Consider the following 27,121-nt stretch of genomic DNA (forward strand, 5'->3'; position numbering starts at 1 on the left):
CACACAGACAGACAGACAGACACACAGACACACAGACAGACAGACACACACACACACACACAGACAGACAGACACACAGACACACGCACACACACACACAAGGTCACGGATGGAAGCTAAACTTTGAAAGGCACAGGAACATGAACACTCCCCCTGACAACACGATAAGTTTGTGGACAGGAGAGAAAAGCCGACCTGATGCGAGGGAGCGGCGGGCGTTCACTGTGACTCATCACACGTCAGAACCAGAGTTCAGCACATTCACACAGTTATTATGTAAACGAGGCGGAAAAGGTCTGAGTGTGATTCCAAACTGTGACATAACAATGTTCTCACACTAACCTGCTGAGACTAAACAGGTACGACAACAATATTAATAACCTCTGAGGAGGAGTTTTATCATCTTTGTAGTTTCATTACTCACGAGCAGATGAGTTAAAGAAGTTGTTTGTGTGTTAAATTGATCAGCAGCACAGTCTGAGTTTAAATCCTTTAATTCAACGTTTACATTAGAGTCGGTCGATTTGAGCATCTGTTCACTCTGTCGAGTTCTTTTTCAAGTAAACATTTCTAAACATGTGAAGTTCCGTGTTCTTCAAATCTTCAGTTCAAAGCTTTACAGACCAAACAATGAATCAATAATCAACAGATTAATACATAATGAAAAGAATTGTTAGTTAGAAAACTTCCCAGCGCAGAATGAAAAAGTCGAGGTTCAAACCAGTTGAATCAATTTAGCAAGTTTCTCTCGAAGAGTTTGTAAAAAACATTTCTCATCGTCGCCACAGAAAGAGAAACACAAAGTGAATCCTCGTCTGACGGATTCATGTTCCCTCGAGTTAGAAAAACAGAACTTGAGTTTCTTCATTACAAAAACTTCTAATCTTAAAAAGGTTGTAGTTTAGTTGTGATGAGAGGGAACAGAAATAAAATAACCGATAAATTAACCAAGAAATCTCTGAGCTTATGATCTTATATAATTATTATAATAATAATAATCTTACACAAACATCCACAAAGTGCCGTGAACGTGCTTTTCATAGAAGAAACTAAACAGGGAAAAATAATTACAGTCTCATAGTGAACAGTGTAAACAAGGAAAATGTGAACATGTGAATAAAACACACAAAATTAAAAAATAATAAAAACAAATTAAGTTTTCTGTCGTCTTTTGGTCAAATTTTCCAAAGTTAAGCAGTGAATTGAATTCAATGAAACAGGGAAAAAAATCCTTGTTTTATCACATTGTTTATATGAGATTTATAACTTAAAATAAAGTTATACAAGTTTGCTCATCATGCTCATCATGCTCATCGTGTTCAGCTACAGAGCCACACACCGTTGCTTCCATTGCTTTTAATGGAAAAAGGAAATTAAAAGTAAATTAACTTTTAAACAGTGCATCATCAGCGTAGCTCCAGATTTATCAGGTCACACGTTAGTCTCTGAAGATAAAACACAAGAAACACCGAGACAGCTTCCCTGAGGGACACCTAATCATAGAGTCTGTTATTATTTCAATGAGTTGCTTGTAGAGCAGAGCTGAGGCAACTGATCTACAGTCAGATAACTGCACCTAGGTTAAATGAACCTTTAACTGCCACTGTGATATTACTGACATATCACTCAGTTAAATTAGTGTCTCAGCTTCAGGCCACTAAACCTGCAGCGGCTTCTCATGCATCTTCTGCCCATAAATTCACTGCTACACAGCAACAAGTCCTGAGACTTTAAAATGTAACAAGACAGGAAGCAACATTCCCTCCAGTGTCTACTTCCCCCCCCCCCCGCCAACAGGAAATCTGCTTATTATATTTCAAGTTATTTCCAAAACATTCAAAACTGAACACAACCACTCGGCTGCTTTATCCTCCACAGGAAAACCACCGGAGGAAACAAAGCAGCAGAACAAAAACATCCGAGTCAACAGAAAACATCGATGTGTTTAAAAAGAAGAGAAAACTTCAACTTGTGAAGATCAAAGTTTCAGACGCGACCGTTTTTATAATTTTAAATAAATGATTGTATTGGAGATATAGAGCCCGACCGATTTATCGATATACATCGGTCAATGTATAATATCAGAATTTGTACAATCCCTAATATCCGTCACGGACCCTAAAAGTCCAGGTCGGCCTCGAGGTGTGTGAGCGCAACTTTGCAACTAGAGAGAGAATAAAAGTAGATTTTTACTGAACAACAAGATACAGATTTAACATTAAATTAAATAATCCATTTAAAAGAGAAATAAATGTCCGTAGAAAAGAAATACCGTCCGTTCCAGGACGACAAAATAAAAGTGTTTAAAGTCTGTGATAGAAAAGTTGGACGACGTCAGAGAGATTTCCTCCTTCCGGGTCTTTGAGTCGTCTCGGCCTCATCTCCCAGCGACCAGCCGCTGAAAGATGGAGTCGTCCCTTTGGCAGAGAGCGGCCGGCGTGTCGAACTCTGCCACCTTCCCAGCATGCATCACCAGCACCCGGTCACAGTCCAGGATCGTGTTGATCCTGAGGACACGAGCACACACGGACAACAGGAAGAAAGAGTTTAAAATGACGTTTCTCCACCGACCTGAGAAGTTTCAGTCACACACATTTATTCTCCAGACTCATATGAGGTCACCGGGACCTTTGACCTTTGACATCTGAAATCTAACCTGTTCATCTTTGAGTCCAAATGACAACTTGTCGAAATCGGAAGGAGCTGAAGAGGTCACATGTTGTGTGAGGCCGCTTTGACGACAAAAATCTAACAAGTTTATCTATAATCCAAGAGTCTGAGTGAACGTCTGCACTGAATGTGACGAGTTTCCCTGGAGGCGTTCTGGAGATATGATCACACGATGGGACGACGGGACTTGTGTTGACTCCCTCTTAACAAATACGACATTTTGAATATTGAGAATCCATTGACTTTAATATAATGAGATCATGTAACTATATATATTTAAATAGACGGGATCATTAACTGACTTTTTATGGACATGTTAATCAGGAAGCTTTTCACCTGTGGGCGATGGTGAGGACGGTCTTGTCCTGGAACTTGTCCCGGATGGTTTGCTGCAGCAGTTTGTCCGTCCTCTGATCCACGCTGGCTGTGGCTTCATCGATGCACAGGAGCTTCACAACAGAGTCTTAGTTACGTGCTGTGATCTCGGTGGATTCAGTAAATACAACGTTTACAGCCGTGAAGGAATTAAAAGGTTTAAAGCTGCTTTACTCGAATGAACTGCGCTCGAAAAAGAAGTTTGCTTCGATGCCCAGCGGAGGTTTGGTGCCTCGTGTGCTGCAGTCGGAAATTCATTGTACTTGAGGCTTGATACTTTACACCTTTATTATAAATAAAGAACTATAAATACCTCCAGTGTTCAGAGTGAGTCAGAGTTCTCACCTTGGCCTGAGTCAGCAGAGCTCTGCACAGACACAGGAGCTGCCTCTGTCCCACGGAGAAGCTTCTTCCTCTTTCTCCAACCTCAGCATCCAGACCGCCTGACACACACACACACACACACACACACACACACACACACACACACACACACACACACACACACACACACACACACACACACACACACACACACACACACACACACACACACACACACACACACACACACACACACACACACACACACACACACACACTTCAATACAAACAACCAGGGGAGTCGCCCCCTGGAGGTCTTTCCAGAGAACACAGGTTCCAGACACTGGCTTCACTTTCCGGACCCCGAGTCTGTTTTTAATCAACCGTTTACGATCTGGACAGAGTCTAAGTCCCACAGCATCTGTCTTTCTGTGAACCTCCTGTTCTCCATCCACCTCTTTACTTTCCCACCGAAGAGACGAATAAATGAAACACGAGTAACGAGGACGAGAAGAAGACAACGATTATAAATTCAGTCTATAAGTTCATCTTGTGTAAATACGAGCAGCTGAACGGTGAAGGGTGGAGGTTTTTAAATTAGGACACAGTGAGTCAGGTGCTTTTCATTCTAAACAGACACACCTCGTCTTGTGTTCTGAATCATCACAGTTCTCCTGCTCGTCTCTAATTCACCGTGTCAGCTCATCACCCCCCACTGTCTCACCCATCCGCTCCACCACAGAGCTGAGGTGACACTGGTCCAGGACGTCCAGCAGCTGCTGGTCTGAGTGTCGCCCACACGGGTCCAGATTCTCCCTGATGGTCCCGCTGAACAGGAAGGGGTCCTGAGGAATAATGGCCAACCTGGACCTGCAGGGGGCGCCAGCAGCACACACGCAAGTCAGAACTGTGCCTTGTTCAAAACTAAAGGATCAGGTTTACAGACGCTGCTGTGTTGTGTATTCAGAAGGATTATTTTTTTAGAAATAGATGCGAGTCCGGTTTCTTAATTAAAGTACATGTGAAACAATCATTATGCCCGATTCTGCTTTTTCAAAAACTTTTAAACGATTCTGATTTAAGGCGACTAATCACAGGAAGTTGAGACGGCATTAAATGTCAAGTACAGGTAGACGCAGGACGTACGTATGTCAGACAAAATCCTCCCTGAACTATAATGTGAAACCAAAAACTAACATCAAATGAAACAATGAAACAAACACATGAAGCTCGGTTACGGAGTGAAAACGTCCTCAAGGTGAATTGTGATTTGATTCCCAGTCCTACCTGAGCTGACCCAGGCCCAGCGTGCTGATATCCAGCCCGTCCAGGAGAATCTGACCCCGGTCGAGCTCCACCATACGGAAGAGGGCCAGGAACAGCGTGGACTTGCCGGAGCCTGTGCGTCCCACGATGCCCACCTTCTCCCCGGGCCGCACCACCAGGCTCACCCCGTCCAGGGCGTTGGGGAGCCCGTCCCTGTACGACAGGACCGCACCGCGATACTCCAGCCCGCCCTGCTCGGGCCACGCAGCGGAGAGCTGAGCAGACAGGAACATTTGTACTTTTACAGCTCACGATCTTGGTTGCTACCCCCTCTGATGTTGTTGTAATATCAGTATTCTGGTCTGACCTGTGCGTCCTGGTGCTGTGGCTCGGTGGGCAGGCCGGTGGAGTACTCCTCCGTTCGCTCCACGCTCACCAGCTGCATCTCAGTCTGCGTGAAGCTGAAAATCAGGCCGGACAGCAGGGATGTGATGGACAGAGCGTAGGACAGGGACAGACCCACCAGACCTGACGGGGACGACACAACCAGCGTTACGGAATAAGACGACTCACATTCAGGTGCACGGCCTCCAAACTGAGCCGTTATCTCACCTGGATCAACAGAGTGAAACTGGTGCTGGACGACGGCGATCACCCCGAGGCCCGTCACCACAGCTACTCCGATCAGCTGCAGGCGGATGTCCAGCCACTGCATGGCGGCGTTGCTGAGGAAGAGGCAGCGTTGGTTCTGCTCCAGACGTTTAGCACTTTCCTCCTCGAACCTGGAGGAACAAAGAAGCTCCTGTGGTTTAGTGTCACTCTGATTCAAATAACTTATTCAGGACACAATGAATCTGGCAGTTATCACATCACTGGCTAGTTTTCAGTCGTAAAGATGTTTGTTAGCTGCTCTAGAAAACTCTAGAATAACAAATACAAAATAATATCAGTATCTGCCTCAATAAACAAGTATCGGTCGGGATCTAAAAAAAGGTTTTCACCTGGAAGAGCTGCCGCTGGCCCGGATGGTTCCCAGCCCAGTCAGCGTCTCAGAGAAGTGCGAGTAGACGGGCGACAGGGTGAGGCTGTACAGGCGCCTCAGCTCCCGGGAGGTGTGCCGGTAGAAGTGCTGCGTGCGGTGGTAGAGCAGAGCCAGGGGCAGCATGGGCACGAGGACCCAGGGGAGGCCGTAGCTTATCACCACCAGCATGCCCAGCAGGCCGAACAGGTTGGCGAGGAGGATGTTCAGGATGAAGGGCAGGCTGTCGTCCACACTGTACAGGTCCGAGGAGAACCGGTTCAGGACGCGTCCCAGAGGGGTGGTGTCGAAGAAAGTCACTGTGGCCTGGAGGGGGGGGTCACAAACAGGAACACTGAATCACATGATTACTTGTATGTAAAGTTGCCACTTGATGAACCATCAGCCAACCAGTGCCCCTGTAGCTCTATGGAGAACGTTAGCTTCCCTGCTGTGGTTCAGCCTCTTGCTCTTACATCTCTTCACCACCAACACGGAAACAATTTGTTTTACGGTTTCACATTTCGGACCAAAAACAAACGAGCCTCAGAGCCCAGGAAGTTGGTTGAGCTGTGGTTTCGTCAGGACCTCGACACACAGACTGTGAATGACGTCATGGGCACAAGATGGCAGCGTTCCTATCTGAGATGTTTTGGCTTCTTTCCTGGACAGTGGGAGGAAGTGGAGATTTGTCCTCCATCTTTATTCACAGTCTATGATTTAAAGGTGTAATTACTGACAACAAACTGACATCTTAGAGTCTTACAATGTTGTTCATCCATCAAAAGTCTATTTACACGTTCAACAGGCCCAAGACACTGAACATAGCCGCCTGCTGGTTGATGGGAGCAGTGAGACCGAACCACACAATAATGAGGTAAGGAGATAACATCCTCCACAGGTCCTCAGCTGAGCAGACGATGATGATTCAGAGTTTGATCCAGGCTCCCTCTCAGTCACCAGCCTGGTTCCCTAAACTTCAGCTGGTGCTGACAAACACTCAATCTGCTCTGCTCGGCTCGTACTGGCGCCCCCTGGGAGCGGACGGTCGCTGTGGGACTCGACGCTGACGATGACGCACCTTCAGGACCCGATCCAGGAGTCTGTTGTGGACGGCTGTGGCGGCGCAGATGCCTCCGTAGGCGAAGAGGACGGATCGGAGGGCAGTGAAGACGGTGTTGGCCGCGGCGATGGAGGCGTACACGCTCAGGTAAAACCTGACGTCAGAGCTCATGTTGCTGGACGAGAACGTTTCCACGGACGCCAGCGGAGACCTGCAGGGATGGATGTGGATGTTTTAAAATGAATTTCAGAGTAAAGACTAATTGATAAGAGGAGAAGGTTCTGTTAATAAAGCTGATTATAAACTGTTATTCAGTGAATATGAATAAATCAGATGTTATCTGCCTCCTCTGAACTCTCTCTGGAAACCACACGTTGTTCTGAGAATACATTTAAGACATAATAATCATATAAACGTAATATACACTAACAATAACAATGTCTGTAATATTTCCATAGCTGAATTACAAACTGCTTTGAAAAGGAAAAGACAATAAAACTCCAGTGAGTGAAATAGATAATGAAACTGTCAAAAGTAATAAAAGTATGAAAGAAACATTAAATGTAATAGATAAAACGTGTAATTGATGGTCCAACATACATTAGTTGTCCAGGTGAGAAGAGCAGCAGGTGAGATGAGATGAATGAACCTGGAGTTGAACCATTGGACCTCGTGGAACCGTTGTTTCTCAGCTCGGAGATCCAGTGAGAGAGCCACCAATCAGAGACGTTCTTAGAGGCTGAACCACAAACAAAGCACAACAGTGGTTGTTAAAAAACAAGCCCAGTCTGGTTCTGGGGAGGGAACCTGTTCAATTTGAGTGCAGATGCAGGAAAATCGTCCTCAGAGAATCGAGCTGAAAACACGACCTTGCATGAGGAGCAGAGACATCAGGACGGAGGAGGCCAGGACTCCGCCCACAGCGGCCCAGTAGGTCTGGTAAACTGTCCACGCCAGCCCGCCCGCCTGCTTCTGCTCCGCCCCCAACTGGTCGGGATCATCATCCACCAGCAGATCGGGCGGCGAACCCGGCTCCTCCTCATCCTGCTTCGCCGCACCTGTTACAACCAAGAGAGAGCAAAGTGTGTCAGACTTTAAAACAGCAGCAACCGATCGGAGGAACAGATGCAGATAAAACTTCACCTTTCTCTCTCGCATTCTGGTCGTTCTTCCGGTTTTTCGGCACAGCCTCGACCAAAGGGAGGATTTCTGCTGGAGAACCTGTTTAACAGCGATGGGACAATTCAGGGAGGCAATATTAAAAAAGTAAAGAATTCTTTACTCTGCAGTGAATTAACCAAATACTGAATAATGTCATGTTTCTGTCTGTCTGTGGCATCAGCGATAAACCGTAACCTCCTGAAGTTTATATGATTAAAACCAACATTTAGAAAAGCTTGTGAGCGGAGACATTAACACCCGTCTGAGCCAGTTCTCAGTTTCTACCTGTTTTGATTATTGTTCCGTTCTCCATGAGGACCACCGTGTCAGCTTTGTCCACAAACTCTATACGGTGTGTGCAAAGGATTCTGGTCTTTCCCCTGAGAAGCTCCACGATGCATTTCTGCATGAGGTGCTCGGCCACGTCCGCGTCGACGGCCGCCAGCGGATCATCCAGGAGGTAGATGTCTTTGTCCTGAAGTGAAAACAGATATTGGACTTTCTATAATCGGACTAGTGGTTTGTTCAGATTCATTTTGTATCCCACACATCGACAGTAGTGGTGAATGCTGTGGGAAATCAAACCTGTGACATCCCCCAGCAAGAGAAGGATCTGTTAACTACTTTAATGTTTTCATTATCTTATAAAAAAAATGGAATCAGCATCTGGACTGTGACCAAAATAAAGAAATCATTATCTACACATTTACAAAATATGTTCTGATTAAGATTTGAAGCTTTTTTGTTTTGGTCCTCGCAGACGAACACGTCCTCTGGAGGGGACTTGCTGTGTCTCTGCCTGAAGCAGATGGCCGGGTGGCGTGGAGGACTGACCATGTACACAGCTCTGGCGAGCGCCAGCCGAGCCTTCTGTCCGCCGCTCAGCGTCACGCCGTTCTCCCCCACTTCTGTCCTGTCACCGTCTGGCAAAACCTGCAGGAGCAATTCAGAACGAATGGATTAAAGACAATGTTAAATATGTCACATAAACCGGATGATGATTCATTTATCCCTCAAATAAGTAGCACAAGAAAAAAATTATTCAGTATCCGAAATGAAATGAATTCATCCTCTGGGGACCATGAATATTCAGATTTTACAGAAAATAATTTGTTAAAAACTGTTCCCTATGGACCAAAGTGTTGGGCCAACCAATTATCACTCAAAGACAAAATAAAATACTTTAAAAGACGGTAACCATGGTGATGTGCAGAGATACTGTATATAATAAATATGCAGAACAGAAAATATAAGATATAAAAGGTAATTTATCGTACGTTGAGGTCATCTGCGAGAGCACAGGCCTCGATCACGGCCTGGTAGACGGCGGGATCGTAGTCTTTGCCGAACAGGATGTTGTCTCGTACCGATGCATGCTGGAGCCACGGCTCCTGAGAGGCCAGACCGAAGCCTGCGTCTCTGTCCGCAACGTAAACCACGCCGCTCATCCTGCGGCGAGAGGAGGAACGGTGAGCGCAGAACTCACAATCAACTAAGAAGCCTTCGCTCTTTGTGCCTGAAGGTAAACGACACGCCCACCTACACCTGCCACCTGCAGCCATTGGACGGTGCTACCTGTCAATCACTCTGTGGTATCCACCCCCAACACATCCGGTGCTTTATGGTCTGTTTGACTCTAAATTATCATAATTCACTAAATGAACATCAGCTGTTTGAAGAAGACTTCTATAGAAGCTACCAGAGGAGTCGCCCCCTGCTGGACCTTACAGAGAACACAGGTTTCAAGCACGTCTGTATTGGCTTCACTTTAGTCTCCGTCCATTTTTACTTACTGTCTTTATAATTGACCAACATTTATACTGAGTAGAATGTGAATATTTTGAGTCTTGAGGAGTTCTACCTGTTGAGTTCCCCGGTGAGCGCAGCCAGTAAGGAACTCTTTCCACAGCCGACTTTGCCAACCACGACCACCAGAGAGCCCTGAGACAGACAGACAGAAATTAAAGCTGTAGTTTCCCCCATTAAAAGTTGTGTTAGTGGTTTAGCTGCTGTCTTGAACCTTAGTGACGTGTAGATTGAGGCTGTGCAGCATCAAACTCCCTTTAGCGGCTCCAGGTTCACTTCCCTCTCGGCTCTGGTCCGGACCACCAGGCCCCTGCCAGGAAAACGTCCCCTGGCTCAACAGGACCGACGTCTGGTCGTCTTCCGGAGACACTGTGGACAGATGTGTTATGTTGACAACACAAAATACCAACATTTTTCAGTGATTAATCTTTCACTGAGTTTTCAGTCGTTGGTTGAACACAAACACAAAGTTACCCAGAGCATAGTACGCCTGCAGATCCTGGTCGGTCAGTTTGAAGAAGCGCTGGATTCGTTCCAGAGACACTTTGGCCTCCAGGATGCTGCTGAGGACCCAGGGGAAGGAGTTGAGTGGGATGATCAACATTCCCACCAGGGCCAGCGTGGTGAACACCTACCGGAGCGGAGACGGACTCAAACGTCTGAGTGTCAACTTTACAAAGATTCACTCTTTACATGGGTTGCATGAGAGTTTTTATTAAACTAGTTTTCTGTGGTAGCATAAAGATTTATGTCTTTTTAACTGATCTACAGTTCAACGTTACTCTTCAGCTTGCTGGACCTGATTCTGACAAATTAACCTTCAACTATCAAGTCTTTTTCAGACGTGAACTCCAGAGAATTCAGTCTCCAGAGTTTTCTGTTCACAGCAGGAGATTCTCAACAACACAGAAACCTTCATCATTTCACTATTGTTGTTATTAACACAAGAGTCTGTATTCACTCCCTGATTTCATCACAGGACACAAAGTTCCCACACGGTTCCTTGTTCAACACTCTCTCTACCTTGGCTGCAGTCAGCTGATGTCCCAGCATCACGTACGTCACAAAGGTGAGGATGGAGATGACCACCGGCAGCGCGGCCCACGTGTACACGCACATGGCGTCCAGGTATTTGATAACCTTGAGGTGGGACAGCTCTCGTTTACGACAGTCGGCCACCTTCTGAATAAAGTGAGGCTCCCAGGTGTAGAACTTGATGACACGGATGCCGAAGAGGATTTCTGTCATGAGCTGGAAAAGAGAGAAAAGTCTCAGAGTCTCAGAAAAAGACAACAATATGATTTAACCCTGTGGTGACCGTGAAGTGACGTCAGACTGTCATTGTGTTTTTATTATTATCAAAAAACAAGAGGTCTCACTTTTACGCGGCTGTCCTTGAACCTGAGCATGTGTTTGTTGTTGCTGATGATTCGTGAAGCGATGAACTTGTTGAGCGGCAACAGCAGCAGCGCCACGCCGAGCCCGCCGAGGAAAGCCACGCCCACCTGCAGATACAGCAGGTAGAGGGCGATGCTGAAGCTGAAGGGCAGACTCCACAGCTGGTGGAAACTGTTGAAGAAGTTGACCACCCGGTCGGTGTCCGTGCTCATCAAGTTCACCACCTCTCCCATACTGAACCTGGCCAAGCTGCTGCCACTGACCCGCAGGGCTTTGCCGTAGATGGCCGACACCAGAGCGGCGCGAGCCGACAGCGCCACCTTGGATACCTCAAAGGTGAAGACGTTTCGGAGGATGGACGACAGCAGCGTGGTGGCAAAAAGCCCGAGTGCGCACAAGGCTCCTCTGCTAACCGGGGCATTGTCCTCCTCCATAAAGTTCACCAGACTGCTGAGGAGCAGGGGACCTGTGAAGCCCAGCAGGTTGACCACCACCTTCAGAACACCCAGCATGTAATACCTCCACCCAAACGCCTTGTGCAGGACCCTCAGCAGGCCTACGTCCCCCTCCAGCTCCAGGGGCTCCTCCAGGTAGTGTGAGCTCCAGGTGCCGTTCAGGAGGTTCCTGCTCACCGGCCTGGGCCACTGATCCTGATCGTTACCGCCTCCGGCCCCTCGTCTGCAGGCTTCCCAGCACTGATGGAAGTATCGACAAACCACACTAGTCCGAAGTTTCCGAGGAAGATGATAAACATCGGCAGGTCTGTCCAGCTCTCCTCGCTGCCCTCGTCTGAGGAGCGGAGTCAACCACAGGTAGAAGAGTCGAGAGATGCAGCCACTCCCGTCCTCCGCCACCATCTCCCCTGTGTCTGTCTGGGTGCTCTCTGGGATGAGCGGGGATCCGTCCACAGCGTTAATATACAAGGTGTACCCGGCTTCACTGATGCAGGGAAACGCAAACGCCAGGAGGTACATCAGGAGAGGGAGAGTCCGGGCTGCGGCGAGGACAAATCGTGCCAGTTTAAGAGGTTCTGTGAGGTTTAAATATCCGTCACTTTCACAGTAAATAATCAGGGTGATGACAAGGTTGGGGATCAACAGGAGAACGAGCAGAAGCAGCAGCAGGGGTCCTCTGGTTCTCCTGAAAGCAGTTTTCTGGAGCGCTGCTATGGCCCAGAGGTGGACCAGCCAGGCCAGGATGGCACAGCTGTCAGTCAGAAGGTCCAGGTACATGTCCCCCTGCTGCAGGACGCTCACCAGGATGACGTCTGCAGTGAAGAGCAGCGCGGCCAACAGAGCTGACACCAGCCGGAGCGTCCAGCCACAGGGAGGAGACGTCTGCAGGAGGCTGCATCTGAGGAGCAGGAATGAGACTTCATCTTGAATCCTCACCTACTTCATCAGGTTTAGTTTAGTCTAGTGTCTGGGCTCAGCTTCAGAGACGGGGTCAGGAGCTCAGAGCAGAACCTACATGTTCCTCTGCGACCCGAGCCCAGATGAGCACAAGACAATGGACGGTTTTATTTTACTATATTTTATTAAACTGTTAAACTCTTTATTTGAGCCCTGCTCAATTTCATCAGTTTCGGTCATTGATTAGTGAGCGTTTTCATTTTAAATTCCTGTAAATTAATTTAAAGAAAACTGATGAGCTTCAATATTTATTTGAATTTATTTAAGATTTTCTCTGTGGATCTAAAGGTTTGATTTTTCTCAGTGTCATTATCTCCTCAGATTAAAAAGGAAATATGAAAAGAGACTTCATTCATTTCATTTGTCTTTATAAATTCATCTCTTGCATGTTTTTGTTCCGTATGAATCTAAATGTTCTTTCTTTCGTGTTTACAGTGTCAAAGGCCGAGTTTGATGATGTCATGAAGCCGCTTGGGATCATGGGCGTCGTCGGCTTCATCACCGTCGCAGATGAAACACGACACAGATAATGTTTAATTCACATTACGACAACATTAAGATATCACCAACCTGACCATGCTGAGGTAGCAGGCGCTGAAAATCGCCATCCCAGCATGAGGCAGGGCTCCGAGCACCAGCTGGTTGAAGCAGGAGCTGACGTGTCCATCCTGCCACAGAGGGAAAGGATCCTCCTCGTCCGTGTGACAGAGGCCCGAGAGCAGCTCGGCTGGTCTGAAGTCAGTCATCCCTCCTCCTGCTACTTCACCTCCGTCACTCTGGACAACATCTGAAGAGCAACAGGACAACATGAATACCTGACTGGACGAGAGGAGGTGTTCTACACTTTGTGTGAACATCTGTCCTGAGAGATCAGTTTCTAATCATAACGTTGCTCATTTTAGTTTTGTCAGTTTTCACAGAACATTAATGTGTTTTTTATTAGTTGGTTATTTAGCAGGATTACGCAAAAACTACTCAAACGATTTCCAGGAAATTTTGTTGGCGAGTGGAACATGATCCAAATATGTGCCCATTAAAGTTTGGTGTGGATCCAGGAAAAGGATGTTCAGCTTTGAGAAGTTATGGAAGTCTGCTCCTCGTCAGTGGCGATGGAACTTCGCAAAACATTGAACTGCAGCAGGATCGTCACTTTATTGTTTCCAGTGTCGTTGTCACAACTTGCAGCACGTTTCTGTATTTGCAGATGTTTTCTGAACGTGCAGTGCGTTGAGCTCTCGGCCTCCGTGAGATCCAAATAAAGATTATTAGAAATAAACACTGACATACTGATAAACTTCTATAACACATATCAGCAATACAACAGGAGACAGACCTCCCTGTCCATTTTAAAGGTTTGAAATGAAATAGTTTGAAATTTAAACATTTACCACTCGAGAAAACACAAATATCTTTTCATAGATTATAAATCTGAAGGGAGCTCATTCGAGCTAAGTTGGTTTCAATGGTTCCATGTTCTCCTCTTCACTGATTTAAACTGGTTTTGCAGGAAGAACCAGTTTGTGTGGTTCTTTCTCTCAAGGGAGGAAGTTGAGTTCATGAAGCTCCAACAGGTGAAAACCCCAGAAACTGTGAAACAAACCACAGCCTCCATTTTAAATCCTCTGACCTGAAACCAGCAGAACCAGACTGAGACTCCAGCTGCCAGCATGTAAACAAACCAGGCTAGCTAGCTAGCTGAGCTAGCACCGACTGACCAGCGCGATAATAACACGCAAATAACACGAGCGCGCAACAGTGACGAGTCACACACGTGACAAGTTCAACTCGACGAAACGATGTAACTGAGCTAAACATCTTTTAAACATTTAAACATCACCGGCTTCCGGCTAGCTGTCGTCCTGTCCCCTTCTGATGACGTAGACACTTTTCAAAATAAGAGTTCCATGTAAAGGTTTCATTGAATCACAAAAATAATTTCCACAATTCAACATTAACATTAATTTATTAATTTCTTATAAGATACGATGAGATAAGATAAGATAATTAACATTATCTTAAGAGATAAGATAAGATAATGTTAATTATCTTATCTTATCGTAAACTATTTTCCATTTAAATGTTTTATTAAACATTCATGAATGAATCAATTATTTTGAGGGAAAAAACGAGAGAAAGTGTTAATTTTAAATTCTGAGCTTCAGCTTTTAAATAAGGGAATAAGAAAAAGCAAAATAGAGAGACTCAACGTTACAAGAAAAGCTTCAAGGAATTTTGAACACATAAAAAGTTAGAAAAAATAAGTTTTGTAATCTACACTGAAATTTACATGACATTTTTAAACTGTTTTTCAGCGTTTATGTTGCTGCAATGAAAGAAAACAAGTGTAATTGTCATAATTTATCAAAACAGGTGCAACAACAGACTCTACATTAAAATATAAAGTGTAGAATACACACTATAACATGAAAAATGTATATTCTCAGAATCATATCTATCTATATCATATTTACCATTTTATTGTATTTAAAGGTCAGATATTGAATATCTTAACAAAATGACTAAAGAGGTTATGTGATGGAAACAAATCTGTACCTTTCGATTCTCCCCCTGACAAACTGTGATGTCACATTTATATATTTCAACTGTTGTCAATAAACACGAAACAAAACAAAAATCATACTTCTGCAGTTTCTAAAACACTTGATCACTATTGTTTAAAATGGATCCTAAAAGTAGTAAAATGAAAGAGACGCAGAAACAGTTTGAGTTGTTTATTGAGGGGGTGATGTAGAAAAGGAGCAGACGTCATGTTTCAGCACCTTCATACAAGTTATAAAACAAACTTCTGGTTCTCTGGGTTTCTCCTGAGGAACACGCAGCTGCATCACGTCGTGTCCACGTGTGGAGAAGGAGAAGCTCTCGACTCATAGAAACCAAGCGAGAGAAACGTCTCAATTTGGAAAAATCTCGTTACGTTTAATTACAACGGAGGTTAAATTGACAAATTTTGCAACCTGTGATTTTGATCAGTGCACATGACATTAGCATGTAACATAAGTTAAAAACAACAGAAGGAATTTTACAAATGTTGTTACCTGGAATTAGACAGAAAACATCATGAAATACTGGGTGTAGCTATCTAAGGCATCTTAAATTCAATAGAAAAGAAGATCTAGAAGTCTTATACAAAGCAGGAATGAAGCTATACGATGTCACATTATATTTTATTCCTTGCACGCTGTACAAAGTCTGTTTTCTTCAGGGCTGGTCGCACCAACCTCAACACTGGGCAGCTTAACTTGTATTTTTTAATATCCTACATTTACCGTGTCTCCCAGACACACACACTGTATTTACATATTCAGACGTGAACATAAATATGAGCAGGCTCTTTCTGTCCGTCCCAATGGCAATCGCATATTCTTCGGACACATTCTTAAAAAAATACACCAAATATTGGCCACCTACGCTTTAAACCGCCTGTCGCCGCCGTGAAGCACTGAACTCAAAGTGCGTTAAAAACATGTCTGACCTGTTCTGAGCTTTTTGGTCAAATCTCTGTGTCGCGTGCAGAGAAGAAGGTGGTTGTTGGATCGTGTTCAGCGAGGCCGCACCTTCCATTGCACACGCATGTCACAGTATTAAAACACGCCACAGTGAAAACTCAACTGCCGGCTGTCTCACGGCACCGAGCTCATTTGACCAAAAAGCTTATTATAAAATAAGTCGCTGTATTTGTTGGACAAAAAAGGAAAAAGCGAGAGCGTCAAACTGACTGAGGACCTGTTAGAGAACATCTTCATTATATCAAAAAACGATATAAGCAACAGTTTGTTTGCTATAAAGCAAATGATATTTAAGTTACATGTGAATACTGTACAGTCGGCCTAATGCTGGTCATCAGAGTGAAAAGTCAGAATTAAAGCTATCACATAGCTGGAAAAGAAATCAAATACAAACTGAGGCCTGAGAAAGCGTTTTGTTGTTGTGTTGTTTGTTTTTTTTTGCATCTTGTGACATGATTGTCGAGTTAGAGCAAAGAGTTGGAAATCCCATCGTATTTACAGCAATGCATAGGCTACAAATCACCCAATGAAAACTATACTGTGATAAAGCAGAAGAGCAGTTACCCTGGAATTGTGTTTAAACGAGGAGTCGGTTGGACTGGGAATCATTTGGTTCAGCTACCAAATTAGTTGTTTTTTTTTTGTTTTTTTTCTTTTTTTTAAAGGAGTATAAACATGTTTTTTAAAAATATACAAAATACTGAAACACTTTTTCGGTAAACTAAAAGAATCGGGTGTCCCGTTGGTTCGTCCTCACGGAAGCAGCCGTCGATGAACTTCGATAAAACAAGATCTGAAAGTTTTATTTGAATCAATAACTATTTGGTGAATCCGGTGGAACATTTGGTACCAAGACATACTGACGTTCGATGCCCGAGACAGACGCGTACCTGCTGTGGAGCAACTTGGTGTCAGAGGGAAGAGAGCGTGTCGGTAACATCTCACTGAACTTAGCTGAACGAGACTCAAGAGGCCACTTGGACCTGATCGCTCAGACTTTTAAGAACTCGAACCGGGCCAACGCAGCCCCGTCGCCCTGGATTCCACAGGAGATGAAGACGTTACACTGAAAGTTGAACATCGTTGCAGCGCTTCTCTGAACGTAGAGAACTTTAGGTAGTACACATGCTGTAGTTTCATATGCGACAGGTTGTTAGTACAGTGGCCACACGTGTTAAATCTATTAAACAGAACTTCAACCTGGATCCATTCACTCTCACCGGTTATTAATCTGCCCTGTGAACACGTTTAATACGATCCTTCCTCTGAGACGTTTCATCCCAACCTGGTTGTGATGCGGCTGATCGGGACACACTGAGAATTCTCTCGTCAGGTGTTTCACAAGGATCAGGTCCTCTGCTATTTTCCAATTAAAACTCAAGCCTGTACAAAAGCCTAAAATACTTGTTTTTAAAGACATGAAATTCAAAGTTGAAACTTTCTCCACGACGCTGCCACGGAAACTTCAGCAACCAGACGGTATTTTCCACAGGTGATCGCAGGACAATCTACATTTCTACGTTTTCTTTTACTGTCTGGGTCCAGTCGCCGCCTGTAACATTAATATCCTTCAAATTCGTTCCACCTTCTTGTCACATTCAGAACTTTGCTCTTCACCAGGTCATCACCAAACCGATCCAAGTCCAGAATCTCTTGGTTTGTGGTGTGTTTGAAAAATGATTTTAAAACGTTAATGACAACTTTTAAGGCACCGTGACTTCTGGCCCCGAACGGTGAAACTCTTCCAGAGTCCGAAATCATTCTGAACCGTTTCCTCTCGACTGATTCTCGAACTTTTCTTTCTTTCTTATTGTTTTTTTACATCTCGTTCTCAACTTTCTCATTTAGTCTTTTTTTTCGATTTTATGTCAATCCTATTCCAAATCAATTTGTAACAACTGTATGAAAAAAAGATATAAATAGTTTATTATCATTATTAATATTATGTATAATAATACGCATATACACACTTTAAAAATAGCCAATGTAAACTGAAAAAGTCTTGTGGTCCCCAACTTTTTTTGGGTAAATCAGCAAAAAAAAAACTTCTGCTAAAACACAAATAGATAATTTCCAGGTAAAAGATATTTCTGGTAAATTTATAAAACACTGCGTCAAATTCTTTCAAATTTTTTTTTTGCTTCTTCAACAGCCAATTTGTCAGAGTTCCCGATGTTCCACGAAAAACAAAAAGTGGAGAATGATTTGTGGGGAAGAAAAAAACCAAACGGAAGCGATGGAAACTCTTGGTGAAGCCGTGAGTCTCAGGTGTGGGAGTCTGAATTATTCTTCTACCAAGGAAGTTCATAAATAAGCAGGCAGAGTTATGCATCTGCGTCTGGAGACTCCTCTTCGAGTCAGTTCACGCGTTCAGTCGTCGCTGGTTCTGGCCTCCGCTCGGACCAGAGGGAAAAGTAAAACAAACAAAAAATAATCTACTATTATTAAATGTGCTGGGTCAGTTTGAAGTCCATCAGAAAGGATTTCTTTGTACACCACACTACACAGCGCCCTAGAGGACTGAGAGGAGATATGGGGGACTGGTTTTTGGAGTATTTCCCATTATGGGATAAGTCTCAGTCCCCCCTCGTCTCGTCCCCTCTGCAGCTCCACTAACACAGTCTTGAGTTTGTCTGTGTACACGCTGAGTGCACAGTGCGCTCACAGGTTCTTGGTGTTTATGTGCGTCTTGTAATGCTTCGTCAGGTGATCGCTCCTCATGAAGCGTTTCTGACACTGGTTGCACTCAAAGCGCTTGTCTCCTGCGGGGGAAACACAAACAGTGAGGAGGGTGATCGTGTTTTTTAAATTACAAAATCTATTGCAATTACAGACTTGTGTACAGCACCTGTGTGCGTCCTGGCGTGCCGCTGCAGCTCGTCACTGCGCGTGAAGCGTTTCCCGCAGAAAACCCAGTTGCAGGCGAAGGGTCTCTCGCCGGTGTGCAGCCGGACGTGAGCTCTGAGCAGCGACGTTTTCCTGAACGTCTTCTCACAGCCGGGGACGTGGCAGATGTGCTTCCTCTTCCCGACCTCCCCGGGCCTGCAGCGTGTCCGAGCACACAGACGCACAGTCAGCAAGATAAACCGTTTAAAAGGGTCAAACTTTAAAATCTAAAGGTACAAACAGAAATCTGTCCAGGAATCACTTCTCCAGTTGATAATGTTCACTCTGACAATCTAAATATTTGTTCTCTTCTCTTTATTAAATGTTTCTTCCAGAACCACATCCCCCCCTAAAAACCTGGACGAGAGAATCTATGGTATTGTAATAAACTGTATTGACCTCTTGTCTGCGTCTTTACAGTTGGGGCAGGTGCACGCCATGCGTCGCTTCTTCTCTCCTGGCTGACCGGGCAGCTCCAGAGTGAGGGTCTGGTCGACCTGGATGGCGGCCTGGCCCTGCGCCGCCAGCTGGAGCCCTCCGCCCTGCATGGCCTGCATGGTTAGGTGCTGCTGGCCTGAAGGACACGGAGACAGACGCAGTGTGAGAGACGCGGCGGCCAAGATCCTCTAATGAGACGACCAGCTGAGAGCCGGCGTCACGTTGGACAGAAACTCGAATCAATGATGAATGAACATTGACATAAAACTGACACATGAAAGTAATGGGCTGACAAAATATTCCAAACAGATGGAGTTTACATCTGCAGCTCATGAAGTTTGCTTTTAAATGAAAGGATTCAAATCTCTCCGGATTCTAGACAATCAAATGTTGCTCTTGTAGTATTTGTTAATATGATGCATCAGAACTAAACACACAACTTTTTATTTCATCACGTGTGTTTTTAAGTTGTGTATTTTATGTCCATGTAAGGTTTCATTGTATAAATACAGTATTTTGTATATAACTAAGACTTTCAGATGTAGTGTGTGTAGTTCTGTCTAAAAAATGTTAATTAAAAGCAAAACTGATTCTCAAAGTTTTACAGACTTTAGTATAATTCATTTCCTGTTTGATATTTTAGTGACACGTTCCATCGAGGAGGTTATGTTTTCACCCCCGTGCGATGAATGGCTGGTTTGTTCCTTGGTTTTTTAGCAGTGTTACTCAACAACTCAAATGATTCTGGTTCCATGTTTTTCGTGAGCAAATGAAATGACTCAGTGACGACCTGGAAACCCGCTCCTCCACTCACCCCCTGCGTTGGTGATGGTGACAGGAACTCCCTGCACTTGGACCCCGTTGATGCTGATCGTCTGCACCGCCTGCGCTGCCGAGGGGAGCTGCGACGGGTTCAGCGCCATCATCCCCCCCGCCGGGGCAATTTTTGCCAGAGTCCTTTCCTTCCGCCCCCCCGCCAGCGTCCTTTTTGTGCCGGCCGGCGGCGAAGTCGTGGTGGTGACGACCGACGTGGTGGGGGTCGTTGTTGTGGAGACCGAGTCCTGGAGCAGAACTGACTGCCAATCACCCGACGCTGTTTTGAAGAAGATCTGAGGAGAGAAAATGGATAAATACTTTAATAACAACAAAAAAACAACATGAAAGCAACGATATGTAACGGAGACGTTTTCAGACATGAACTACGGACAATATCCACAAAATGGGGTCCGGACTTTCTCTGGAGTTCATGTTTCACATCTCACGAACCAAACGTGAGATTCCGCTTTGTTTACATCACATCGACACCAGCGTCGGCCCTTTATCACCAAAAGCTCTCTTCATCTTCACCGGAGTCTTCATCGTGTGTGCAGTTACGCCTCTGCCGCGTGTTAGAAAAGTCATCAACACACCAACTCACTCACGGTCAATGCGTTCAAACGGTAAATTGTCACATTAAGAGCGCATGTGAACGGATACCTGTGTTGGCGATGGATCTGTGGGAGTGACCTGCAGGTTCGTAGGAGCCGACTGTCTCTGTGGGACGGGCGGCAGAGTGGCGGAGGCGGCCTGCACCACCTTCAGTGCCTGCTGCGGGATCTGAACCATTTGAGATTCCTGTTTGGGCTGCACGAGCTGAACCTGCTGCACCATAGCCGGCTGCCCAGGACTCTGCACGATCAGGAGGTTGTTGCCAGCCTGGATGCACAGACACAGGAGAAGAGAGTGTGATGCTCAGGTTTTAGGCTTTAAATCAACTCTTACATCTGAACTGGCGAGTGACTGACACCTGACTCTGACACATGAAGAGGTCCTAATATGAACACTATAGAAAGAAACTGTCTTACCCAGGAAGCCACTGGTCCCTACAAGTCCAGAAACTTAACATTAACATTGTTCGACACAACATTGGATATTTGTTTTGCAGCAGTGGCCGGTGAAAGTAACAAAAACAGGGGATTTCATTTCTTCTAAAGCTTTTCTGCTGCAGCACGCAGATGTACCTGTATGATGTTGTCGCCAGCTTCTATCAGGATCGTCTCCATCTGCTCCGGGGGGGGGGAGGCGGCCTGTGCAGGATGAGACAGTGGAGTTTGTGAAGCCAGAACCACTTTCTTCCTCCTCCCTCGTCGTCCCTTTCCAGGGGTGAGAGTGGCCGTCTCTGTGATGATTTGAGTCCCACCCACCTCTCCCGTGGCCACGTTGAGCGGCAGCGTGAGCCCGCTGGGCAGCTGCACCATGTTTGCAGCAGAGTTGTTCGACTTCCGCAACTTAGGAGACGGCTTGATGGCTACAGTCTTCTGTGGCGTGACCGGAGCGATGGCAGCCGCGGGGGCCGGTACAGTCATTGGAGTGGTGATGATGGCCTGGTTGGTGCCGGGTATGAGCTGGATCTGACCCCCCTGCGGCATCATCTGAATAGTCTGGGAGCCCTGAATCTGCGGCATCATCTGGTACTGGATGTTGGCGGGGGCCGAAGTGTTGCTGCGAGCCGGGCTCTGCTGGATAGTGAGGACGATGGGGCTCCCAGGGGCCGTGGAGCCCAGGCCGGCAGGGAGCTGGATAACATTGCCCTTGGTTGAGAGAAACCCCAGGTTCTTGGGCGGAGCGGGGGCGATCGGAGCCGGCTTTATAGGGAGGAGCCTGCGAGGCTGCGGCTGCGCTGGAGGAGATGTGACGGGAGCCTGAGCAGCAGGAGGGCCAATTTTACTACAGGTTGCAGCCAGGAGGGCCAGAGGAGAGGGCTGGGTGTCCTGCAGGCAGATACACAATCACACAACTCAGATGCTACTCACACAGTCGGCATTAAAACCAACCTGAGCAGAAACAGGTCAACACTGAGAGAGAGGGAGATAAGGTGATGGTGAGAGATGAGAAGCACATACAGTGTCATTGCCTGGGGTGTAGTAGATGTGAGTTTCCACCTGCAAAGGTTTCGTGTCCCTCTGTCGTCCATGTGTGTGATCCTCAAGCTGCAGGACAAGGAAGCATTCTACGTGAATGTCAGCTCCAGCTATTTTAAAGCACTTTATCTACACTGGACATCTTCATGTACCTGAGCCATCACCAAGGATGAAAAAGCCTCTGACCAGGCTGAGTGACACCGACATGAACTTTACTGAACTCAGGATATATCCTCCTGAGATGATCCCTTGTCCGAGTCAGTTGCTCCAGACATCAACTCGCAAAATGACATTTTCTGGAGTTTACCTTTCACATATGAAGAACGCAGCAGGAGATTGTCCGGGTCAGACTCGTACAGCACAGCCACACCGGCTTCAGTGTACAATATTTGTATTATTCCAGTTTTGCATCCGTCATCAATACTTCTTGATATTTTTCTGCTGCACTCTCACATGGACTCACTGGGACTCACTGGGACTCACTGGGACTCACTGTGGAGCAACTGACTCAGACATTTGTGTTCTCCCTCTCGACATCTCCCAGAAAATGCTTAGAAGAATAATTTAACGTTTATCACAATATTCCAGTGACCAAAATCCAAGATGACTTTTAGTCTTGCCTGACAAAATATTCTAGACTCAAAGGTCCACTTGCTGTCTTTTGGGGTTTCCCACTACATCTTCAGTCGAAGCTGAAGTTACCTGTGAAAGCTCCAAAAGATTATTTTGTACCAGATATTGTTCCCTAAGGTCAAAACCGTTTATGCTCAGATAAGTGTTGTGTCACAAAGCTGGTATTATTTTCTTTAGTGTGGAAACTGGACTGCTAAGGGAGTAAATGTGTTAGCAATCTGCCTTAACATGTCAGATCACGCTACATCTTTGAAATGCATCAACAAATGGACGATAAATAAAATCAAAAAATGTTCCTCCGGTGCCACAGCGTGCACACGTGGATCATGAGTTGACAGAGTGTGACGAACGCAGGAGAGAGAGAGAGAGAGAGAGAGAGAGAGAGAGAGAGACAGAGAGAGAGACAGAGAGAAGCAGAGAACAACATCCGGCCGTCACTCACTTGTGTGGAGGCGGTGGAGGGCTGAAGGTATTCACTGGGACTGACAGCAACAGTGGTGGCCATACTGTCCTGTTGTTCTGGAAAGCACAGACACGGCAGTCACATTCAGGCTGTTCAACAACATCACATTCCTACACAACACAAACAGATCGGAGAAAGCGCCACAAACACCTGATATATAAACAGCATCAGTTACACTACTAGGTCACCAGTGCTAACAACGGCATAAACTCACAAATAGTGATGTCGGCCTATTTATCTTAACCACAGATGAGGTCACCGGTCCGTTGTACAGAATTTAAAGTGTATGAAACCTACTGATGCATTAGATCTTTACAACATGAAGTAGAACTGTGTGCATCGGGATTTGGATGGGTCCATAAAGTAGGAAACGTGCAAAATAACAAGAAACAGAGTAAACTAGTTCTAATGAAGTTAACTGAGTGGAGAGTTGCTGTGTTTGGTCCTGGAAACATATGAGCAAACAAATATCAAGCTACTGGCAATGATTCAGATGCTTTCTGGAGAAATACAATAATGGACTGTGGTCAAAAGCATTATGACAAGAGAAGACAGGAAGTTCACTGTGCATATTAGATTATATTAAGACAGTCAGCATAAGGTCAGTCAGGGCAGGATGCCCAATGGTTTAAGAGCAGGGTAAATCTCCAGTAAACACAAACAGGCTGAGGCTGTTAATGTGTCGTTCAACGAGTGACCTACTCTGGGCTTAATGCACAAAGTGAAAAATAGACTGTACACAAAATATAATCACAGGTTTTTAAAATACGTAGATTCTGAAATAAATTCACCTGCATCAGACAAATGCACAAATTAAACCTCTGCCCTTTGTCTGCTTCGGTTCGGTTTCACCGCTGCCTGGTGGGAATATTATGGCTCAACTCAACATCTGTCCTCAATCTTGAACGTGAAATATCAGTGTTTGTTAAAAAATCAGTTGCGCTCCTGGTGTGTTAACAGGCAGCAAACACTTGAGATGAAACAGCAGGTGACACGTAACCACATGACTAACACCGAGCACTGTCCTGGCAACCAGCGACACCTCTGAGGAGAGCCCACTCCAGCTGTAAGACACGCTGAGGAAGTATCACAACTGCACTTGAGTCACAAAGCCTTCGTCTCCTCAATAAGAAAACATCACTGCAATTTAAAAAAGAAAGCAAAACAAAACACAGAACAGCTTCATCTCGAGGCTTTTTCCAGAAAACTCAAAGACTCAAAGACAATCTGGGCGAAAGACATACGAGAACCAACCCCTCCGCCAACAAGTGAAACCACATTTCAATTCCCGAGCTCCAGATTTCAGTTTGGATCTGCACCAACTCACACTCGTAGATATCAGTCCTGGTGGTTTCATCTAGAGCCGTGAATTATTCTCGGAGACATCAGTGAATGTGTTTTTTTATTTTTCGCAATGTTAAAAGAAAGTGGGGAAAGTGGATCCGTCCCCCCCCGCTCCAGAACGTGACATGTTCCACCCTGAACTGCATCCTTCTGTCCAGTAGCTGGTTCTGACAAACCAACTCAACCTCACACAAACAACACATCTCACTTCCTCCACGTTAACACCTTGGTTTGGATCAGCAACTCTCAGATATCACAGGAAAGAAACCACAAGGCTCAGCTCTGCGACTCCAGTGTATTAACAACAATAATAATATGATTGACAGGGAAACCATCAGCTGTCTGTCATGGGAGGAATCAGCTGTCAACACTGAACTCTGCCCTGACACAGGAGTGAGGAACCAGCTCAGCCCTCTCAGCCCATTGGCTCACATGCAGGAACAAACTGGGGCTGCTGGTTCCAGAGCAGCCGCAGAGGGGGTCCACCTTTCCTACGTTTACACGAGGTTGTGCGTGTTTGAGTCCTGAGTCTTTGAGTCCTGCCTCTGAGCCTCACACGGGGGGCGGAATAAAACACAGCGCGGCCTTAAACACAGCGGCGCCGCCATCCAACACACACACACACACACACAGACCTGGCTGTGCAGGAGCAGCTAACGTTAGCCAGCGGAGCTAACTAGCATCACTGACTTAACACTGGGGCTGGCTCGAGCGGCTAGCAGCTAGCTCGAGCTAACTGTGTCCGTGTGCAGCTGCATTCAACGAACACAAACTGGGATCGTTACTTTAAAACCAGTCTGTGTTTCTGTGTAGTGGGAACGCACGTCCGCGTCCTGGAGCAGCTACTTCAGCCCCGCTAGCCCCACACTCAGCCCCGCTAGCCCCACACTCAGCCCCGCTAGCCCCCCGCTAGCCGCACACTTAGCTAGCTGCAAACTCTTTGATAACGTTACAGAAAGAGGCAGCCCCCTTCCCGGAAGTGCGAGGCTTATTTCGGTGCACGGAGCCGCCCGCGTCCCGGGGTAAACCCACCGGGTCGTGCCGCATAGCGTCCGGCGCCGCGGCCCGGTGTCGAATCCCCGTTTAGCGCAGTAGAAACAGATATAAACAGCAATGTTTGAATTCCTACCCACCGCTCATGACGACATTCGCTGTCCGCGAGCCTCGAACACCGAGCCCGGGGAGGAGCCCGCCCCGCGCCGCGCGGCCAATCCGCGGGCGGCGCGGGGCTGAGTGACGGCCAGGGTGGCCAATCGGTTCCGGGCGTCTTTGTGATTGACATTCAAGGCGACCAATCAAAACGCGGCGTTTATGTGCGTCACTTAATGGAGGAGGGTTCGGCCAATGGGGTGTCGAGGTTGTGTTCGGCGGAGGCGGCTCCCTGGTGTAAAATCCCTGAACGGACGAGTGCCCAATGGGAGCAGGAGCTCGGCTGATTGACGTGAGCTCCGGCCAATGAGAGGCGTGAGGGGGATGTTCGGCCAAAACCGGAGTGACAACCGGGCGGACCAATGAGCTGCGAGTAGCTGCACCGTTAACTGCTCCTTATAATAAAAGTCTAGAATTAAATTGTGTATTTGTTCTGATGATTTTCAAACAGTGATTCATGGTTTTATTGAATCTCATCTGGTTGGTTGTGAGGGAGTTTGGTAGAATCCTGTGTCAGGACCAGGAGTCAGAATCTGATGTGACCCAGAACCAGGAGTCAGAATCTGATGTGACCCAGAACCAGGAGTCAGAATCGGATGTGACCCAGAACCAGGAGTCAGAATCGGATGTGACCCAGGACCAGGAGTCAGAATCTGATGTGACCCAGAACCAGGAGTCAGAATCGGATGTGACCCAGGACCAGGAGTCAGAATCTGATGTGACCCAGAACCAGGAGTCAGAATCTGATGTGACCCAGAACCAGGAGTCAGAATCTGATGTGACCCAGAACCAGGAGTCAGAATCTGATGTGACCCAGAACCAGGAGTCAGAATCGGATGTGACCCAGAACCAGGAGTCAGAATCTGATGTGACCCAGAACCAGGAGTCAGAATCTGATGTGACCCAGGACCAGGAGTCAGAATCGGATGTGACCCAGAACCAGGAGTCAGAATCTGATGTGACCCAGAACCAGGAGTCAGAATCTGACGTGACCCAGGACCAGGAGTCAGAATCTGATGTGACCCAGAACCAGGAGTCAGAATCTGATGTGACCCAGAACCAGGAGTCAGAATCTGACGTGACCCAGAACCAGGAGTCAGAATCGGATGTGACCCAGAACCAGGAGTCAGACCGAGGAAGATGAATCATCTGCAGCTGAAGAGTTTTGAAGAGACAGAGGGTGCAAAGGAAGACTGATGAGCTCCAAAGGGATGTTCATGTTGTGTCAGTGTGAAACTGATGCAAACAAGTTGTTTATAACAAACTTATGAGACAAAAATATGTCAGA

At 46.2% G+C, this 27,121-nt stretch overlaps 2 protein-coding genes across 10 annotated transcripts; both read right to left on the reverse strand.

Annotated features, from left to right (window-relative positions):
* Window positions 1-476: 476 nt before the first annotated feature.
* Window positions 477-14,371, reverse strand: abcc10 (ATP-binding cassette, sub-family C (CFTR/MRP), member 10). 2 transcript variants are annotated; one of them, XM_047341574.1, is made up of 22 exons: window positions 14,331-14,371; window positions 13,064-13,280; window positions 11,063-12,434; window positions 10,707-10,934; window positions 10,158-10,314; window positions 9,898-10,052; window positions 9,739-9,818; window positions 9,155-9,326; window positions 8,712-8,810; window positions 8,163-8,352; window positions 7,860-7,937; window positions 7,586-7,774; window positions 7,317-7,455; window positions 6,735-6,927; window positions 5,637-5,980; window positions 5,248-5,417; window positions 5,003-5,163; window positions 4,657-4,910; window positions 4,094-4,239; window positions 3,391-3,488; window positions 3,007-3,119; window positions 477-2,507 (listed from the first exon to the last, which is right to left on the reverse strand). In XM_047341574.1, the coding sequence occupies exons 2-22, from the start codon at window positions 13,237-13,239 to the stop codon at window positions 2,378-2,380; spliced, it is 4,644 nt and encodes a 1,547-aa protein (XP_047197530.1). In that variant the 5' UTR covers window positions 13,240-13,280; window positions 14,331-14,371; the 3' UTR covers window positions 477-2,377. The 2 variants fall into 2 exon arrangements, with proteins under 2 accessions (XP_047197530.1, XP_047197529.1); XM_047341573.1 differs by lacking the exon at window positions 14,331-14,371 and having other exon boundaries at window positions 13,064-14,324.
* Window positions 14,372-15,210: 839 nt separating this feature from the next.
* On the reverse strand, window positions 15,211-25,895 carry sp2 (sp2 transcription factor). 8 transcript variants are annotated; one of them, XM_035142416.2, is made up of 11 exons: window positions 25,818-25,895; window positions 23,320-23,396; window positions 22,227-22,313; window positions 21,528-22,094; window positions 21,345-21,410; window positions 21,189-21,206; window positions 20,821-21,039; window positions 20,159-20,453; window positions 19,306-19,480; window positions 18,869-19,062; window positions 15,211-18,782 (listed from the first exon to the last, which is right to left on the reverse strand). In XM_035142416.2, exons 1-11 carry the CDS (start codon window positions 25,822-25,824, stop codon window positions 18,682-18,684), a joined length of 1,806 nt encoding a protein of 601 aa, XP_034998307.1. In that variant the 5' UTR covers window positions 25,825-25,895; the 3' UTR covers window positions 15,211-18,681. The 8 variants fall into 8 exon arrangements, with proteins under 8 accessions (XP_034998307.1, XP_034998334.1, XP_034998270.1 ...); XM_035142443.2 differs by lacking the exon at window positions 21,189-21,206; XM_035142379.2 differs by lacking the exon at window positions 21,189-21,206 and having other exon boundaries at window positions 21,345-22,094.
* Window positions 25,896-27,121: the final 1,226 nt, after the last annotated feature.

Source organism: Hippoglossus stenolepis, chromosome 2, assembly GCF_022539355.2.
Source record: "Hippoglossus stenolepis isolate QCI-W04-F060 chromosome 2, HSTE1.2, whole genome shotgun sequence".
In the NCBI taxonomy this organism is placed as follows: Eukaryota; Metazoa; Chordata; class Actinopteri; order Pleuronectiformes; family Pleuronectidae; genus Hippoglossus; species Hippoglossus stenolepis.

Coding starts and splice junctions, on each gene's coding strand:
- abcc10 (XM_047341573.1), bottom strand. CDS start 13,350: ATGTTCACACAAAGTGTAGAACACCTCCTCTCGTCCAGTCAGGTATTC. Junction 8,811..9,154: donor CTCTCGCAGATGACCTCAAC/GTACGATAAATT, acceptor TTGCTCCTGCAG/GTTTTGCCAGACGGTGACAG. Junction 2,508..3,006: donor GTCCTCACCATCGCCCACAG/GTGAAAAGCTTC, acceptor TCGTGTCCTCAG/GATCAACACGATCCTGGACT.
- sp2 (XM_035142379.2), bottom strand. Junction 22,095..22,226: donor ACACCCCAGGCAATGACACT/GTATGTGCTTCT, acceptor ATCTGCCTGCAG/GACACCCAGCCCTCTCCTCT. Junction 19,063..19,305: donor TGTAAAGACGCAGACAAGAG/GTCAATACAGTT, acceptor GACACGCTGCAG/GCCCGGGGAGGTCGGGAAGA.